Source organism: Crocuta crocuta, unplaced genomic scaffold (genome assembly GCF_008692635.1).
Source record: "Crocuta crocuta isolate KB4526 unplaced genomic scaffold, BGI_CrCroc_1.0 scaffold115, whole genome shotgun sequence".
In the NCBI taxonomy this organism is placed as follows: Eukaryota; Metazoa; Chordata; class Mammalia; order Carnivora; family Hyaenidae; genus Crocuta; species Crocuta crocuta.
The window spans coordinates 7,228,142-7,246,826 of record NW_027530575.1 but is presented as its reverse complement, the minus strand read 5'-3'; the positions used below and the strand labels follow the sequence as shown (position 1 = coordinate 7,246,826).

The following is an 18,685-nucleotide window of genomic DNA, read 5'->3' as shown; positions in this document are numbered from 1 at the left end:
CGAAGGAGTTCCCTCGCGTCCGTCCAGGGCTCCTGTCGCGAAGGCGACGCGTCCCGGGCCTCCGGAGTCGCCTCCGTGAGCATGGGCAAGGTGCCCACGGCGCTCCTGGGCAGCGTTCGCGAAGCCCAAGGTTTCCTTCGAGATCCGGGCCCGAGCCCATGCCGTCTGCCCTCGCTGCCCCGGCCCGGGTCGAGTTCACATCCGTGCCCCCCAGGCCACCCTCAGGGCCAAGCTTCCTTCCCTGATCAAACCGTTGCCTCAGACACGCCCGCCCCTCTTCGGTCGGGAGCGGAGACCTTCCGCCGGGGCTGGGATCGGGAGGCGCCAACCTCGGATGGATCCCTCAGGGTGGCCCTGTTTGTTTAGAAGCTCTGAAGGGGGCTAGGCGATGTTTCCTTTTAGGGGGCTTCAGATTTAAATTTAGCGAAGAGACTAGTTGGTGCGCGATCCTCGAGTTTTCCATTGGCCTTAAATGAGCTGCCGGAAGCGCCCGACCTCGCCCTGGGTTCTTTTCCTGCAGAACCGGAGCAGCCCATGAGGGAATTGTAATTGCCTAATAAAGGGATTTCCGGAAGCTTTTTCATTGACGGGGATGGGTGGTGGCTTCGCGCTGGGGCGCCTTGAACTCCTGGGATTCCAACCCTTGACACAGAAGTTTTCGCTGAGAGGCCAGGAAGGGAGGGTGCTGCCGTATAGCTGGGGAGTATTGAGATCACTCTGCCACCCAGCTGGGTGAAGAGGAGGGACTGGCTCGTCAAGAGGCGCTTGGTGTGAGCTGTTCCAAATGCTGATGGACCTCATCCCTAAGAGGAAATGGTGGCACTGAAGTCTTGAGCAAGAGGGGTTGCTTATTTATTTTTCTCTGTGAGGCGTGGTCCGAGGATCTGATGTAGCCTGTGTTCTCCAGGAGGCTCTGAGTCCCGATGCGTAGACTCCCGAGGGCCAGCAGCTCCTTCTGTCCTCTGGTGTGTAGTTGCGGCAGCCCTGTTTTGTCCCAGCTTGCTCCCTAGCTGCCTTTAAATTTAAAGCATTTGTGGGGAGGTGGAAGGGGATGGAATTTCTAGACCCGTTCCCCTGGAGATGGAAGGTGCTGGCAACCAAACCACATGTCTTCCCGTAGCTGGGTCAAAAGCAGTTAGCAGCTGTCTGCAGAGGATCAAGTATGCCCAGGACACACCCCGATTCAGAGAAAAGAGCGTCCTAAGAGTTGTCTCTGCTTTAGCAGCATGCTTGGGGGTGGGGATGGGATTCCTTGGTCACTGCCCGGCATGCTTTTCTTCCTGGCCACCACTGGCAAAAAAAGAGGGTTTTTTTTTTTTAATGTTTTATTTATTTTTGAGAGAGAGAGACTGAGTGAGCAGGTGAGGATCAGAGAGAGAGGGAGACAGAATCCGAAGCAGGCTCCAGGGTCTGAGCTAGCTGTCAGCACAGAACCCGACGCGGGGCTCGAACCCACGAACCATGAGATCATGACCTGAGCCGAAGTCGGACGCTTAACCGACTGAGCCACCCAGGCGCCCCAAAAAAGAGCTTTTTTGAGACTGCAAAGCTTCAAGGGGAATTAGGTGGCTCATTCTGTCTTTCCAGGATATCCCTGCTCTTACCTGTGGGGTTCCTTCCCTGGTAAGATCCCATGCCAGACACCTGTGTTGTTCAGTGCTTTGATAGCCCTTCACAGTCCATGTTAAGTACATTAATAGACTCCACACTTTACCGGGCTGTCGAGCAGGTGACATTTGTTGCTAAGACACTGTGGAACTTCCCAGCAGTGAACGATCATGGAACCCCGTCCCCGGAGTTGCTGACAGCAAAACCTTGCATCAGGATCACCCCTGCCCCGAGGAAAATGTCTAGTTGGGAAAAGAGCCCTGAGAAATTGATTTCTTGTTCATTTTCAGCTGAGCCTGTTAGCTCCGGCCATTTATTTGTTTGTTTGTTTATTTCAAGGAAATGGTTCTGTTTGTACGTTTAGTTTCCCCGAACAACCATCTTCTGTAGCCTGGGAAAGAAAACATCGAAAGCATTTGACCACCTCATTTGTGTGCTGGCGAAAAAGCAGAAATGTGTATTCTCCTTTTCTGTTTCGATAACCTTGCATCTGGCTTGTCACTGGTGACAGGGCAGATTTAAAGGCTATTTGGAGACTTGAGCGTGGGGGATGGAGGGGGGGGCTCCGGCAGGGGTGTGGGTGTGGGTGGCTCTTGTGTAACCCCAGCAGAGAGGAGATCTGGGTGGGGCGTTCCAGTTTGCTTTTACTGAAATCAGATGAAACCGATCAGGAAAACCAAACTTTCATTGGGCAACCGTAAGGCACTGTGGTTTCTTGGGGGTGATGGCGCTTTAAATCGGACCGTTCCGTCCCCTTGCTCAGGATGGTGTTCTCTGCTGTGAGGACACCCCTCGGATGGGCCGTCACTCGGTGCCCACTGCTCCTAATCCCCGTCCCCTCTAGCAATGCTCTTACTATTTCCAGTCTTTCCACTGGCACCTTCTGTGGGTAAAATAGGGCTTTGTGCAAAGGTTGGAGGCCAGAGCAGGGGATTAGCGGTAATGGAAGTTGTGAGCCCCTAGGGGAGGAGGGGAGTGACAGAAACTTCTCCTCCAGGATCCTTATTGTGAGTGCCCTTGGCCTGAACTTCCTTGTGAATTTTTTTCTGAGTCCTGGAATTCCAATGACTCTTTTCCCCACCCCGTGTGCCAGCAGCCTCTCGAGAAGTGAGTCATATCCCGTTTTCGGCACAGCTGCGATTCGGCTGTGAGTCAGTGCTGTGTAGGGCGTCCTGCAGAGGCTGGTCCGAGAGAGCAATTCGATGCTCAGAATGTGGGACCACAGCAGATTCCAAAGCTCAAGGCATTCCCTTCTCTCTCACTTTCTCTCTTCTACTGGTTCTCCTTGACACGTGGGGGCTCTCCACATGGCCACTGACCTCCTTGTAATTCAGAGACCAGGTTCTTTGACTCTTCTAAGCGCTTCTTCTATTTCTCTATTGCCATCACCTGTATTCTCCTTTCCACGCCACCCTCAATGCTCTCCTGGTATCACCTGACTGGTTTCCTAACCTCTGGTAGGAGCACTGAACTTGAACTTTGAAGACCCAGAGTTTGGTGGCTTGTTTGTTTATTTGTAAAATTTTATTGATTTATTTTTAAAAATTTTTTAATGTTTTTATTTATTTCTGAGAGAGACAGCGCACGCAGGGGAGGGTCAGAGAGAGAGGGAGACACAAGATCCGAAGCAGGCTCCAGGCTCTGAGCTAGCTGTCAGCATACAGCCCGATGCGGGGTTCGAACCCACGAACCGTGGGATCATGACCTGATCCGAAGTCAGACGCTTAACTGACTGAGTCCCCCAGGGATCCCAAATTTTATTTATTATTAAAAAAATTTTTTTTAATGTTTAGTTTTGAGAGGCAGAGAGGGAGGGAAAGAGAGAGACCGTGGAGGGGCAGAGAGAGAGGGAGACACAGAATCCAAAGCAGGAGCCAGGCTCTGAGCTGTCAGCACAGAGCGTGACTTGGGGCCCAAACTCCTGAACTGTTAGATCATGGTCTAAGCCAAGGTCCCACGCTTANGGGGGGCCTGGAGATCTCTGGGCTTGTCTACTTCCATTGAAATGACCAAAGCACAACAGAAGGCACTCGGGAAAGCTGGAGAATTGGAGTAACTAGCACTAAAGCCAGGCATATAGAGTGACTGGCATTGCGATTATTTTGCTTAATAATTTTTCTTACCTTTNCGCTGTCTGTCTCCTAGAAATAAATAAAACATTAAAAAAAAAAAAATCTACAAAATAAAGCATTCCTTGAAGAGAAGTGACTCAAGTGAACTGGCCACTATTCCGTATGCAGAAGCACAGATAAGATTCTGTTTCTCAAAANCTCTCTCTCTCTGCCCCTCCCCCACTCACCCTCTGTCTCTGTCTCTCTCTAAAATAAACATTAAAAAAAAAGATAAAATACACTTTCTAATCAGATATGATGGAAAGTCAGGCAAAGTAAATACAAATAAGTTACCAAGAACACTATTTGAGATGTGGCTTCATGTGCCTGACTGCTAATGATTAACCCAGCGTTGGGGTGGGGTTCTTGGCTGACTCAGTAAGTAGAGCATGTGACTCTTGATCTCGGGGTTGTGGGTTTGAGCCCCACGTCGGGTGTAGAGATTACTTAAAAGTCTTTAAAACAAAAAAACCTGCCCTAACTGTGCAACGTGACTTGAGACTTTAAATCTAAGTAGGAAACCATCATGAATAAGATTTGTTTATTTTAATTTTTTAAAAATATTTATTTTTGAGAGAGTGTGAGCGGGGGAGGGGCAGAGAAAGAAGGCAACACAGAATCTGAAGCAGGCTCCAGGCTCTGAGCTGTCAACACAGAGCCCAGCGCGGGGCTCGAACCCATGGACTGTGAGATCATGACCTGAGCTGAAGTCAGATGCTTAACCGAGCAACCCAGGCACCCCCTCTATTATTCATTTAGAGAGCATGTGAGGGGGGTTGGGGGGCAAAAGGAGAGAGAGAAAAATCCCAAGCAGGCTCCATACTCAGTGTGGAGCCCTGTCCCCCAAACCTGGGATCATAACCTAAGCTGAAATAGAGTCAGGTGTTCAACCGACTAAGCCACCCAGGTACCCCAATACTTTTTTTAAAATTTTTAATGTTTTTTTAAAATTTATTTCCTCCCTACCTACAAGTGAAGGCCCCTCATTTTTCCTTCAGCTTAATGATTTCACAGTGTCAATTTTTCTCCTTACTGTTTCCAACACAGGTTTGTAATATGCTAAATTATTTTCTTTATTCATGGGCCGGGAAGGACTTTTCCCCCAACCTTCCTGGATCCGTCATTATGTCAAGTGTTACACATTGTTGGCAGGTCGCCCTTCTAGATCTCTTCTTTGCGTCCCCTGCTACACTTTTGGTTTGTGAGGTTTGTTGTGTGTTCTGTTTCCTGGGAAGGATTGGATGCTATTTCTGGTTCATTCTTCAACCGGCAGGAAATAGACACAAACAGGTGGCCGTCAGTTTCTGGTTCTGGCACCGAATGATCCTTTCTCTCCCCTTCTCTCTCAGTGGGGGACACATGTGGCAGAAACGAGTTCCAGTGCCAAGATGGGAAGTGCATTTCCTACAAGTGGGTCTGTGACGGGAGAGCTGAGTGCCTGGATGCCTCCGACGAGTCTGAAGAGACCTGTAGTGAGTCCCCTTTGCTAGTGACATGCTTCCTGCCTTATTTGGTGACAGAGGAGGTGGAAATCAGTCCGCAGATGGATGTGTTCAACCATGAATTGGGACTTGGAAGAAGAGATATTTCTGGAAGTTAAACTTTAACAACTAAAAAAAAAAAAAAAAAAGGAGGTGAAATTTACATAAGATAAAATTAACCATTTTGAAATTGACCAGTTCAGTAGTAGTGATACAGTCGCAACCCTGTACAGCCACCACCTCTGTCTCCTTCCAAACCTGTCCATCACTCCACGTCTGACGTTTTTTTTAACCGTGCCCTTCATCTTGACCCAGAAAGGTGGGCGCGGCACCCTCTTTGTGAAACCTTGCGTTTTTTTTCCTCTGCAAAGCGGGGGCTGGTGAGGCAGATCGGGCTTCCCTTAGAGTGAAGGCTGAATCCCGTTTGTCCCGCAGTGTCTGTCACCTGCAAGTCAGGGGACTTCAGCTGCGGGGGCCGTGTCAACCGCTGCATCCCTCAGTTCTGGAGATGCGACGGCCAGGTGGACTGCGAGAATGGCTCCGACGAGCAAGGCTGTCGTAAGTGTGCTCCCTCCCCTGGCTGCCCCCTCCGCGCCGTAGGGCCCTCGGCACACCCGGTGAGGCTGTACTTGTCAGGTGTCTCCCCCAGCTGGTGACCCCTGCCAGCTACCCTGGGGGGCGGAGCGCACAGTAAGACCCCCTGGCGGAGACGGGATCACCCCGCTGACCGCTGACCATGAGGAAAAAAGCTTCACCAAGTTGAGGGTCTGCCAGGAAACGGGGTGGGGGGGGGGCGCGCACTTCGGAGAGCTGGGTGTCTGTCCTGCCTCTTTCTTTTTTCTTTTTTCTTTTTTTTTTTTTATTTCTAGGAGAGAGAGAGAGACAGCGTGAGCAGGGGAGGGTCAGAGAGAGAGGGAGTCACAGACTGAAACAGGCTCCAGGCTCTGAGCTGGCAGTCAGCACAGAGCCCAACGCGGGGCTCGAACCCATGAACCGCGAGATCATGACCTAAGCGAAAGTCGGACGCTTAACCGACTAAGCCACCCAGGCGCCCCTGTCCTGCCTCTTTCATGTTAGGGGGTTAGTGACTAAACTGTATCACTTTGGGGCTCCTGGGTGGCTCGGCCTACGATCACGACCTCAGCCGAAATCAAGAGTCAGAGAGGTCTAACGGATGGAGTCACCCAGGTGCCCTTTGTTGTTATTTTTTTAATCGAGTAAGGCTCTGAGGAAAATAACTGGGAAAAATGTGAATAACGAAGATAGTGTCAGATCTCCAAGTTGAGAAAATATCAACATCCATGATATTTTTTTAAAAAAGGCAACATGTGAGTGTTCACATACATGTACTTCTTATTAAAGATTTTATTTTTTAGGGCGCCTGGATGGCTCAGTGGGTTGAGTGTCCAACTTCGGCTCGGGTCATGATCTCACGGTTCGTGGGTTCGAGCCCCGCGTCGGGCTCTGTGCTGACACCTCAGAGCCTGGAGCCTTTTTCAGGTTCTGTGTCTCCCTCTCTCGTTCTGCCCCTCCCCCACTCGTGCTCTGTCTCTCTCTCTCAAAAATAAACATTAAAAAAAATTTCTTAAATAATCTCTACCCCCCAGCATGGGGTTCAGACTTAAAACCCTGAGATCCAGAGTCCCACGCTCCACCGACTGAGCCAGCACATACATTTACTTTGGAAATGAAGGTCCGACCCTTACCAGTGGCCGCCTGGATGAGACAGGGGCGTGGCCCCTGCAGGCCTCAGCGTCCTCCTCTGTGGAATGGGCTGCTTGCTGCTGATGGGGAGGTGAGGCTCTCAGGTGACCCGGTTGTCTCCCCCTCCCCTGCAGCGCCCAAGACGTGTGCCGAGGATGAGTTCCGCTGCCAGGACGGGAAATGCATCTCGCTCGAGTTTGTCTGTGATTCGGACCGCGACTGCTTAGACGGCTCCGACGAGGCGGCCTGCCCCACGCCCACCTGCGGCCCCGCCAACTTCCAGTGCAACGACTCGGCCTGCATCCCCCAGCTGTGGGCGTGTGACAGCGACCCGGACTGCAAGGATGGCTCCGACGAGTGGCCGCAGCGCTGCGGGGGCCGCACCGCGACAGCCACCCAAGGGGACGACAACCCTTGCGCGGCGCTGGAGTTTCACTGCCGCAGCGGCGAGTGCATCCACTCGAGCTGGCGCTGTGACGGCGGCCCTGACTGCAAGGACAATTCCGATGAGGAGAATTGCGGTAGGGGCGCTGTCGCGGCGGGGGTCCTCTGACCTGTCCCTGTGTCCCCCCTTCCCCCCCCACCCCCCACCNGGCGGGCCGTTTGGTGGTTATGCAATTTCGAATCACACAGCAAGAAAGTCCATCTCGTTTCATGTTTTTTCCAGTGTTACTGATCACATGGAGGAGAGAGCGCCCCTAAAAGGAGACTCTGTCTTTTTAATTTTTTAAGTTTACTCATTTTGCAAGGGGTGGGGGAGGGGCAGAGAGAAAGCAGGAGAGAGAATCCCGAACAGGCTGCACAGGGTTCGAACTCAGAAACCTCTAGGTTGTGGCCAAAGCGGAGATCAAGGGTCGGATGCTTAACTGACGGACTCACCCAGGCACCCCAGGGGGCTTTTTTTTTTTTTTTTTTAATTTTTAATGTTTGTTTGAGGGAGAGAGACCGAGCGCAAGTAGGGGAGGGGCAGAGAGAGAGGGAGACACAGAAGCTGAAGCAGGCTCCAGGCTCTGAGCTGGCTGTCAGCACGGAGCCCGATGCGGGGTTCGAACCCACGAACCGTGAGATCATGACCTGAGCCAAGGTTGGACGCCTAACCGACTGTGAGCCCCCCCAGGTGCCCAGGAGACTCTGTCTTTAACACCTGTATCGTTAAGCTCTTTTTCCTACAAGGGGAGCAGGTTGCGTGTTGCAGTATTATTTTGGTCCCGAAAGGATCCTGGGCTCCAGGCCTGGCTGGTGGCCCACGAGCTGTGTGACCCTTGGCCAGGGACTCAGCCTCCCTGCGCTGTGTTTCCCCCCCGCCCGTAGAATGGGGCAAGGGCACTGGACTTGGCAGGCTTCGGTGGGAGTCCAGCGCCACCCGATAGAACTTTCTGTGATGGCGGGCCGTCCGCGTCTATGCCGCCCACAGAACCCCCTGCCTCCCAGTGGAGCCTCTGTGACCAGGGTGGAGTTTTTTTGTTTTATTTCACTTTAAGGAATTGAGAGTTCAGTAGCCACACGTGGTGAGCGGCTCCTGTGTCACAGACCTTGTAGATGAAGGGCGTGTGGCCCGGGCCCTGCGTCCGTGCTTCCTGAACGGGGGGCAGGGTGGACGGCGTCCCAAAGCTCACGAGGTAGCACCACTGCGGGTCCAGAACAGGCTTTCCCGTGCCGATGTCTTGCGTATCTTTGCTCAGGTGTGCTCTCCCCACTGGTCATCTCTGGGGAGGTGTAATTAAGCTTTTAAAAAGTTGCTTTAACATTTTTAAATTATTTTAAGGGGCGCCTGGGTGGCTTAGTCGGTTAAGCATCTGACTTCGGCTCAGGTCATGATCTTGCAGTTCATGAGTTCGAGTCCCGCATCAAGCTCTGCTGACAGTTCAGAGCAGGGAGCCTGCTACGATTCTGTGTCTCCCTCTCTCTGCCCCTCCCCTGTTCATGCTCGCTCTCTCTCTCTCTCTCCCTCAAAATAAATATTAAAATAATTTTTTTAAGTATTTTAAATTTTATTTATTTATTTTGAGGGAGGGAGGGGCAGGGTGAGAGTGAAAAAGAGAATCCCGAGCAGGTTCCTCACTGTCAGCACAGAACCTGACTCGGGGCTCGATCTCACATACCATGAAATCATGACCTGAGCAGAAACCAAGAGCAGGATGCTTAACCAACGGAGCCACCCAGGCTCCCCTTCTGTTTATTTTTTTTAAGTAACCTCTGCCCCCAGCGGAGAGTTCAAACTTGTGACCCCAAGTTCAAGAGTCACATGCTATTCTGACTGAGCTCTCCAGGTGCCCCTAAATGTCACATTTTTATTTATTTTTTAATGTTTATTTTTGAGAGAGAGCTGGAGCACCATCAGAGGAGGGGCAGAGAGAGAGAGAGAGAGAATGAGAATGAATCCCAAGCAGACTCCATGCTGACCACGCAGAGCCCAGCACAGGGCTTGATCTCATGAACTGCAAAATCATGACCTGAGCTGAAATCAAGAGTTGGACACTTAACCGACTGTGCCACTTTGGTGCCCCTAAAAGTCACATTTTTAAAATAATGGATGACTTTGTACAAATGTTGTTTTTTTTTTTTTTTTAATTTTTTCATTTCTGAGAAAGAGACAGACAGTGACAGCGTGAGCAGGGGAGGGTCAGAAAGAGAGGGAGACACAGAATCTGAAACAGGCTCCAGGCTCTGAGCTGTCAGCACAGAGCCCGACGCGGGGCTCGAACCCACAAACCATGATATGACCTGAGCCGAAGTTGGACGCCCAACTCCCTGAGCCACCCAGGCGCCCCTGTGCTCAAACTTAACACAGGCTTACTGAATTCTCATCACTTGTGAGCAGGCTTCCCCCACTCTTGACAGATGGGGAAACTGAGGCCCACAAAGGCGGAGTCACCGGTGTGTTACTCCTTTGTGAGAACAAAAAATTCGTCTTTTCTCCCCACATGGCTTCTTGTAAACGTTTGTGCTGTTTCACAGTGATAGACGGTATTGCACTAGGTGGTGCTGGTCGCATAATTCGGCCCCGCCTCTGTCTGGACTGGGATCAGGCCGTTGCTCTTCTGAGAGCGGCTGGTTGGCCCTGCCAGCTATGTCACAGATCACGTGTTCTCGGGGCGCCTGGCTGGTTCAGCTGGCAGTGTGAGCCTCTTGATCTCAGGTTGTGAGTTCGAGCCCCACGTTGGGTGTTGAGGTGACTTAAAGATAAAAGTGTAAAAAAACAATTCTGTGTTCTGAAAAAACACAGATGTGTAGATGGAAAGCATAGAGAGATCTCCCAGAAAACCCACCAGCTGAGCACCTCTTTTCCAAACGTTGCTCTATGACTTCAGTAATAATTTTCCAGGATTCTTCTTCGTTGAGGAAAAGAGTACTTGCTGCCATGAAAGAAATTCTTAAACATCGTTGGCAGAGGGGTGCCTGGGTGGCTCAGTCGGTTGAGCGTCCGACTTCGGCTCAGGTCATGATCTCACAGTTTGTGGGTTCGAGCCCCGCATCGGGCTCTGTGCTGACAGCTCAGAGCCTGGAGTCTGCTTCAGATTTTGTGTCTCCTTCTCTCTCTGACCCTCCCCTGCTCACCCTTGTCTCTCTCTCTCAGAAATAAATAAAAACATTTAAAAAATAAAAAATAAAACTACGTTGGCAGAGCACCTGGGGGCTCAGCTGGTTAAGCGTCTGACTCTTGATCTTGGCTCAGGTCACACTCACGGGTTTGTGAGTTCGAGCCTTGCGTCGGGCTCCATGGTAACAGCATGGAGTCTCTGTTAAGGATTCTTTCTCTTCCTCTCTCTCTTCCCTTACCCTGCTTGCTCGCTCTTTCTCAAGATAAATAAACGGTATAAACAGTTATTGAAATTTTTTAAACAAAGAAATAAATCTACGTTGGCTAAAATTTTGAAGATGCAGACAGGTTGTATCTGGGGTAAGAAGCAGGTAAAACAGATGAGGCACTGTTGTCTCTGGCCAGGGAGGTGGTAGAGTGTGTTTTTTTCACCTGATATCTTTCCCGTTACAGCCTGTCTCTGATGCCTGAGGCAGCCAGGAAATCACTGTTTTAAAGGTGGTAGTTAGGGGGTGCCTGGGGGGCTCAGTCGATTAAGCATCCGACTTCGGCTCAGGTCATGATCTCACAGTTTGTGGGTTCGAGCCCCGCGTCGGGCTCTGTGCTGACAGCTCAGAGCCTGGAGCCTGCTTCGGATTCTGTGTCTCCCTCTCTCTCTGCTCTTCCCCTGCTCGTGCTCTGTCTCTCTCTCCTTCAAAGATAAACAAACATTTATGGGGNGGTAGTTTGTCTCCGCTGTTCCCTTGAGAAAAACCAACGCGCGCCCTGTCTTTCCCAGCTGTGGCCACATGCCGGCCTGACGAGTTCCAGTGCTCGGACGGGACCTGTATCCATGGCAGCCGGCAGTGCGACCGGGAGTATGACTGTAAGGACATGAGCGATGAGCTTGGCTGCATCAATGGTGAGCTCCTCTCGGGTCAGCCCCGCGCGTGCTGTGCATCCTCGGGCAAGTTACTCGACCTCCCTGAACCTCGCTTCCATTTAACCCCAAAAAATGTATGTTATGAAATCACCAACCTCAGGACTGTGAGACTTAACGAGGTTGAAGTGGGCAGAGCTCCTGTCTCTGAGCGCAGGGGTAACATGGTCCAGTTCTAGGTCAAGTACTTTCCTGAGCTCACAGTGGGGGGGGGGGTCCCTCTCCTGCCCATGACCCCAGGAGAAACTTGCCCTGTAATCGGCGATGGGCTCAGGATCACCCAGAGCACCACTGGCCTGACGGCGAAACGGTAGAAGCAACCCAGGTGTTCGTCAGCGGAATTAATTTAAAAAATTATTTTAATTGCGGTAAAATACATGTAACACAAGGATGCTAGTGGGGTTTTTTTTTGTTTTTTTAAGTGTGTTTATTTTTAAAAAAAAATTTTAAATGTTTTTTATTTATTTTTGAGAGTCAGAGAGAGACAGTGTGAGCAGGGGAGGGTCAGAGAGAGAGGGAGACACAGACTCCGAAGACAGGCTCCAGGCGCTGAGCTGTCAGCACAGAGCCGGATGCAGGGCTCGAACTCACAAACCGCAAGATCATGACCTGAGCCGAAGTCAGACACTTAACCAACTGAGCCACTCAGGCACCCCTGTGTATTTGTCTTGAGAGAAGGAGAGTGCGTGTGCACGCACAAGCAGGGGAGGGGCAGACAGAAGGAGAGACCGAATCCCAAGCCGGTTTACACCATCAGCACAGAGCCTAATGCAGGGATTGAATTCACAAACATGAGCCGAAACCAAGGGTGGAAGGCTTAACTGACTCTACCACCCGGACACCCCGCAAGAATGTTCTTTTTAAAACATTTTTTATCGGGGCACCTTCTTGGCGGAGTCAGTTAAGCGTCCGATTCTTGATCTTAAGTCTTGATCGAAAAAGTAAATACATAAATATTTTAAGTTACAATACTTAGAGACTGAAACAAACTTTTGTGAACAAGAAGTTAAATTCTGATAATGCATTTTTTAAAATCTGTGGTAGTGGCGCCTGGGTGGCTCACGTGGGTTAAGCGAATGACTTCAGTTCAGGTCATGATCTCGTGGTTCGTGAGTTCGAACCTCGCATTGAGCTCCCCACTACCAGTTTGGAGCCTGCTTCGGATTTTCTGTCTCCTTCTCCCTCTTCCCCCACTCGCGTGCACACATGCTCTTTCTCTCAAGTAAATAACAAAAATTGTGGTCATCTACATATAACAAATTTTGCCATCTTCACCCTGTTTAAAGGGTTTATTTCTGTAATACTAATCACATTGTGTCTTATTTATAAATACATGTTCATACAGTCTGTATAAATGAACCATCATGTTTTTAAAGAGGAGTGAGCGGACTCTGGCTGCTCAGAAGCACCTGACTCCTCCCCCCCCCTTCCTCTGTCTTGTAGTGACGCTGTGCGAGGGGCCCAACAAGTTCAAGTGCCACAGCGGCGAATGCATCACCCTGGACAAAGTGTGCAACTCGGCCCGGGACTGTCGAGACTGGTCTGACGAGCCTCTGAAGGAGTGCGGTGAGCCCCGGGGTGCAGGGCGGCTCTTGAACTTGTGGGCAGCCGGGGGCGGGGCCCAGACGGGGCTACATCGGGGCTCAGAGGTTCCTGCCAGCCGGTGCCCGTGAGCACTTCAGCTCCCAAGGCAGCACGTACGTGAGGGTCCCTGGGGACAAGTGGCTTTGCTCACGAGCCTGTGTTCACATCCGTGGGACGGGACAGAAACAGTTCACGTCCCTTGCTAGGGGGCGGCTGAGGGGACGCTTGTCACGTTTCGCAATGCTCTGCGAACCAGAGCTACGGAAATATTTTGGACTTTACCGGCTGTAAGGTCTGTGGCAGCTCTTCAATGGGACAGGAAACCCGTGTACGCATGCGCACGGGGATGCATGTGGCTATGCTCTAGGAAAATCTTATTATGGACACCGATGCTTGAATTTCATAGACCTTTGATGTGGCACAAACACGGGTTTTCTTTGGATTCTTCTTTTTCTTTTCAACCATTCAAAAGCGTAAAAACCATCCACAGCATTCGGGCAAGAACAGATGTGGTGGGTCAGGTTTGACCGAAGCCCTGTGAGGAGCTCCCGGGTTGGCTGCTGGCGCTTAAGCACCCCGAGTCCGGTCCAGCACTGTGATCTCGGGCACGTCATTAGCCTGGCCGTGCCTCAGCGTCCACAGCTGTCGCTGAGCTACCTATCGGGCTGTCGGGAGTTCACGTACACGACTGTGGATCGCAGTTTTCATTTTTCAGAATCAAGAACGTTTTGAAATGTGGGTTACCAAAAAAATAGTGTAAGATTTACCTCCTTTTTTTTTTAAATTTTTTTTAATGTTTTATTTATTTCTAGGGGAGAGAGAGAGAGAGAGAGACAGCATGAGCAGGGGAGGGTCAGAGAGAGAGGGAGTGACAGACTCTGAAACAAGCTCCAGGCTCTGAGCTGGCAGTCAGCACAGAGCCCGACGCGGGGCTCGAACCCACAAACTGCGAGATCATGACCTAAGCGAAAGTCGGACGCTTAACCGACTAAGCCACCCAGGCGCCCCAAGATTTACCTCCTTAACTGGTGTCTGCATAAAGGTCAGCAGTGTTAAGTACATTCGCATGCGGCTGCAGCCATCCCCACCATCCGTCTCCAGAACTTTCTCATCTTCCCAAAGTGAGCCTCTGTGCCTGTGAAGCACTGACTCCCCGGCCCCCTCCCCCACCCCCCAGCCCTCACCGTCTACGTCCTGTCTCTGAGTTTGACTCCACTAAGGGCCTCCTAGGAGTGAATCCTCCAAGATTTGTCCATTTGCTCCTGGTGTATTTCACTCAGTGGAACATCTTCCAGGCTCATCTGTGGCTTTGGACGTGACAGTGCTTATTTTAAGTCCTCTTAAGAGACTTGGTAGTTCACTGGCCTCCACATCACTGTGGGGACCACGATAAGGCCGATGACCCCGCGCAGGGAGGGTGACGCCCTGAGCGTGACCCGTCTGTCCCTCCTGTCGCAGAGACCAACGAGTGCCTGGAAGACAGAGGCGGCTGCTCCCATATCTGCAACGACCTCAAGATCGGCTATGAGTGCTTGTGCCCCGAGGGCTTCCGGCTGGTGGACCAGCGGAGATGCGAAGGTGATTCCCGAGCCGCCCCTCGGGGTGGCCAAACCCTCTGTGCCTCGGTTTCCCCATCCGTTAAGTGGGCACAGAAGCAGGCCTGACCTCACAGGCCTGTTGGGAGGATTTGATGAGGGGCCGTCTAGCACGGGCTTGGCCCCTGAGGCACACTCTGTCCTTGCCTTCGGGGATTAATAATTAAAAAAGAAACCTCGGTTGACTGAGCCTTCACCCTGTTGGCTGCACCCCTGAGGCGAACGGGGAGGTCAGGGTCACTGCTGGAGACGACACCTGGCTATTTTGACGTGTTCTTTTCTGCACCCAATGGTTGCCAGGACGCCCCTGGGAGGGATGGCTTTCGGTGGGAGCCCCTCCCTCCATCAGCACCCCAAGCCCTTTTCTGTGTCCCGGCTTGCAGATATCGATGAGTGTCAGGATCCCGACGCGTGCAGCCAGCTCTGCATAAACCTCGAGGGCAGCTACAAGTGCGAGTGTGAGAAGGGATTCCGGCTGGACCCCCTCACCAAGGCCTGCAAGGCTGTGGGTGAGCNCTTTCCTTGTGCCCCAAAGACCCCGGGGGCAGGCTGTGTGCTCGAGGGAGTGGCAGAGGGACAAGCAGCCCAGTTAGGAACTTACTGGGAGGCTGCCCACACAGGTCCGGCTTCTCTGGGGACGCGGGTCAATTGCCGAGGGAATGGTTGGTGGGGCTGGCTGGCTTCGCGGGGCAAGAGGTGAAAAGCCATGGTCCTGTGAAGGGCCTGCACCCTCTCTAGCTGTTCTTTCAGTTTTTATTTTTATTTACTTATTTTTTAATTTTTTAATGTTTAAAAAAAATTTCTTTAATGTTTATTTCTGAGAGAGGGAGAGGGGGAGAGAGAGAGAGAGACAGCGTGAGCGGGGGAGGGTCCGAGAGAGAGGGAGGCACAGACTCTGAAGCTGGCTCCAGGCTCTGAGCTGGCTGTCAGCACAGAGCCCGACGCGGGGCTCGAACCCACAAACCGTGAGGTCATGACCTGAGCCGAAGTCAGACGCTTAACTGACCGAGCCACCCTGGCGCCCCTGGAGAGAGAGAATCTTAAGCGGGCTCCACACTCAGTGTAGAGCCCGACAACGGGGCTCGATCCCATAAGCCTGGGATCATGACCTGAGTCAAAATCCAGAGTCGGGCGCTCAACTGACTGAGCCCCCCAGGCGCCCTTTGCAGAAACACTTTCGATCATCTTCTGTTTCCCCAAGGATCTGTTTTTGCCTCGAAGTTTTTCTCCCACTGTCCTCCCCTTTGTGACGGTTCCTTGGCCTCCCTCTGTCACGCCCCCGTGCATTTCCCGGTTCTGGGGAAAACTGGGGACAGATCGTAAAACCCTCTAGGATTTGAGATATTCCTTTCATTCCAGCCTGTAGGGGCGAGTGTGTAGACGGATCCTACGCAGGTGTACGCGTGGTGTTGGGGGAGGGGTATCCTGAGTGAGGTCTGTCATGCACGTGGTCAGCTCATTGGTGAATGTCAGTGTCATGGTTATAGCACAGCCCCCAGAGTCGGAGCGACCTGGATTCGAGCCCCAGCTCTGCCATTTACTAGCTGGTGTGACCTTGAGCTAGTCGCTTCCCCTCTCTGAGCTCTGATCCCCTTCTGTATAAAGGGAGTTCAGTGACACCCTGGCCTCCTAGGAGTGTGAGGACCAATGATGGAGAACGCGGTCCGAACAACACTGAGAATTTCCTGCCCTAAGGGGTCCCTGGGTACACATTAGCGGTTACCATTTCTTCGTATTTATGTTCCAAAATGTAAAATGCGGAGGACCCAGTGTTTTGTTTTATTTTTTTTGTTTATTTTGAAAGAGCATGAGCCGGGGAGGGCCAGAGAGAGAGAGTGAGCTGATCCCAAGCAGGCTCTAGTCTCTGCACTGTCCCCACGGAGCCCGATGCCGGGCTTGAACTCACGCACTGTGAGATCATGACCTGAGCCAGAGTAAGATGCTTATCTGACTGCGTCACCCAGGCACGGGACCCAGTGTTTTCAGATGTAGGTTTTATCATCGCTCAAGCACGATGAGGCCAGCAGATCAGGAGGTGCCCCCCACTGACAAGATCGATTGTCACTCAGTTACCCAGAGGAGGGGGCATGGCAGCCACGGGGGCCACATGTGGCGTGTGTGGTCTCGAGCCTCTGTTGTGGTCTCCTCGGGAATGAGGTGAGGCTGGGTGAGCCGGCCCACAACTGGCTAGACAGTCCCAGCAGGCTCCGGGGCCGAGGCGCTGCTCGTGGGGTCTGCCCCAGGGTAATCCCGGCAGGCGGGTGGACAGTGGCTCAGAGTGTAAGAGCCCCATAGAGGGGGTGGCGGCTACGAGCTGGCTCCTTTGCACTTGAGGCGAGTTGTGGACCGTCCCTAGGAGCCGGCTGGCCCTGAGAGGGGCCGCCCCTTCTGCTCTGCAAGGCCCAGGACGTCAGGGCATTGGAAGCATGTGGTTAATACCCGGGCGGGGGGGGAGCTTTTCCACCCCATATGGGGTGTCTTGCTCTGGTTCAGCCACACCCCAAAGGGCGTGACAGGCGGGACTCAGGGGGTCCCTTCTGCTCCCCTGAGCATCCCTCCTGTGTTCCTAGGCACCATCGCCTACCTCTTCTTCACCAACCGCCACGAGGTGAGGAAGATGACCTTGGACCGCAGCGAATACACCAGCCTCATCCCGAACTTGAAGAACGTGGTCGCCCTGGACACCGAGGTGGCCAGCAACAGAATCTACTGGTCCGACCTGTCCCAAAGGAAGATCTACAGGTGAGCCTTGGAGCCGCACTCAGCACCCGACTCCAGCTGACACAGGCCGGGGGTGGGGTGGGGTTGGGGTGCACACTGACGCTCCCCTCCCCCTGCCCCTCCCTCTTAGCACCCAGATCGACAGAGCCCCCGGCCTCTCCTACGACACCGTCATCGGCGAGGACCTGCAGGCCCCCGACGGGCTGGCGGTGGACTGGATCCACAGCAACATCTACTGGACAGACTCGGTCCTGGGCACCGTCTCCGTGGCCGACACCAAGGGAGCGAAGAGGAAGACGCTCTTCAAGGAGAAAGGCTCCAAGCCCCGTGCCATTGTGGTGGACCCGGCTCACGGGTGGGTATTCCCAAAGCCAAGGGGCACCGAGGGAACGGAGGGCACAAGCGGGGTTCAAGAACTGGCTTCTGATGGGGGGCGAGGGGGGTTAGAGGCGTGTGCCTGAGCTGGGCTGGCCTCCATGGGCTGGGGGCTGTCCCCAGCCACGGTGGCTCCCGCTCTCGGAGAACAGCAGGACTTTGAATGGTCACCCTTCCCCACCCACCTTTTGGGATCCAGGGGTCGATCCCTCTTGAGGTCCTGCCGTGGCCCTTGTGGACTCTGGAAAGCTGTGTCCTCAGGACGAGAACCCCCGAACCGGAAGTTCAAATGTGGATTTTTTTCTTATTTACTTATTTTGAGGGAGACAGACTGTGAGCAGAGAGGGGCAGAGAGAGCCCGATGCGGGGGCTTGAACTCCTGAGATCAGGACCTGAGCCGAAACCAAGAGTCGGATGCTTAACCGACTGAGCCACCCAGGTGCCCCAACACATGGATTTTTTGAAAATAGTATTCGCAATGAATACATCTTTAAATCCTGATTTGGTATTTTATGGCCACGTATCCTGTGCCCGGATAAGAAAGGTCAGAACACTCCGGTCCAATGTTAGTGTGGGGGAGGACGTCACAGGGAGTGAAGGTCACCACGCCGGGGCACCCCAGGACGGTGGGCGTTTGCAGGCCCCGCGGCTGACTCAGCAGCTCCGGGGCCCTCCTGGGAGACCCGTGTCCCCGCCCCGGGCGCTCTTGCACCACACGCGCTGCCTGGGGGAATTGCACAATTCTGGAAGGGCAGCCCTGCCCCGGTTGCAATAACCAAGGGAAAGGGGAACTTTGGAGAAAAGCACAAATCCGACGGGACAGACCCTGGGGTGCAGGTGGGCCTGGGTCCCAGTTGAACGAAACCTATGTTCTCATTTGGTGGAGGGCCATCCTGCTGAGCGACCTTATTCCCGCAGCCTTCAGGAAAGAGGGAAAGTCCCAGAAGAAACCCCTTAGGCACAAGTCGTGGGGTGTGGGTGTGCGCGTGCGGTCTGCTCTCATGTTCTTCCCCCCCTTCCCCCCCCCCCCCCCCCCCACACGCTCA

At 52.9% G+C, this 18,685-nt stretch overlaps 1 protein-coding gene across 1 annotated transcript in view; it reads left to right on the top strand.

The window, feature by feature from the left end:
- The window catches only part of LDLR (low density lipoprotein receptor), a 36,418-nt gene that overhangs the window by 685 nt on the left and 17,048 nt on the right, over nucleotides 1-18,685 (top strand). Inside the window, exons 2-10 of the mRNA XM_077767969.1 lie at nucleotides 5,069-5,191; nucleotides 5,636-5,758; nucleotides 7,039-7,425; nucleotides 11,224-11,346; nucleotides 12,808-12,930; nucleotides 14,407-14,526; nucleotides 14,927-15,052; nucleotides 17,114-17,285; nucleotides 17,395-17,619. Coding sequence (XP_077624095.1) covers nucleotides 5,069-5,191; nucleotides 5,636-5,758; nucleotides 7,039-7,425; nucleotides 11,224-11,346; nucleotides 12,808-12,930; nucleotides 14,407-14,526; nucleotides 14,927-15,052; nucleotides 17,114-17,285; nucleotides 17,395-17,619 — 1,522 coding nt within the window. The remainder of the gene's footprint in view (nucleotides 1-5,068; nucleotides 5,192-5,635; nucleotides 5,759-7,038; nucleotides 7,426-11,223; nucleotides 11,347-12,807; nucleotides 12,931-14,406; nucleotides 14,527-14,926; nucleotides 15,053-17,113; nucleotides 17,286-17,394; nucleotides 17,620-18,685) is intronic.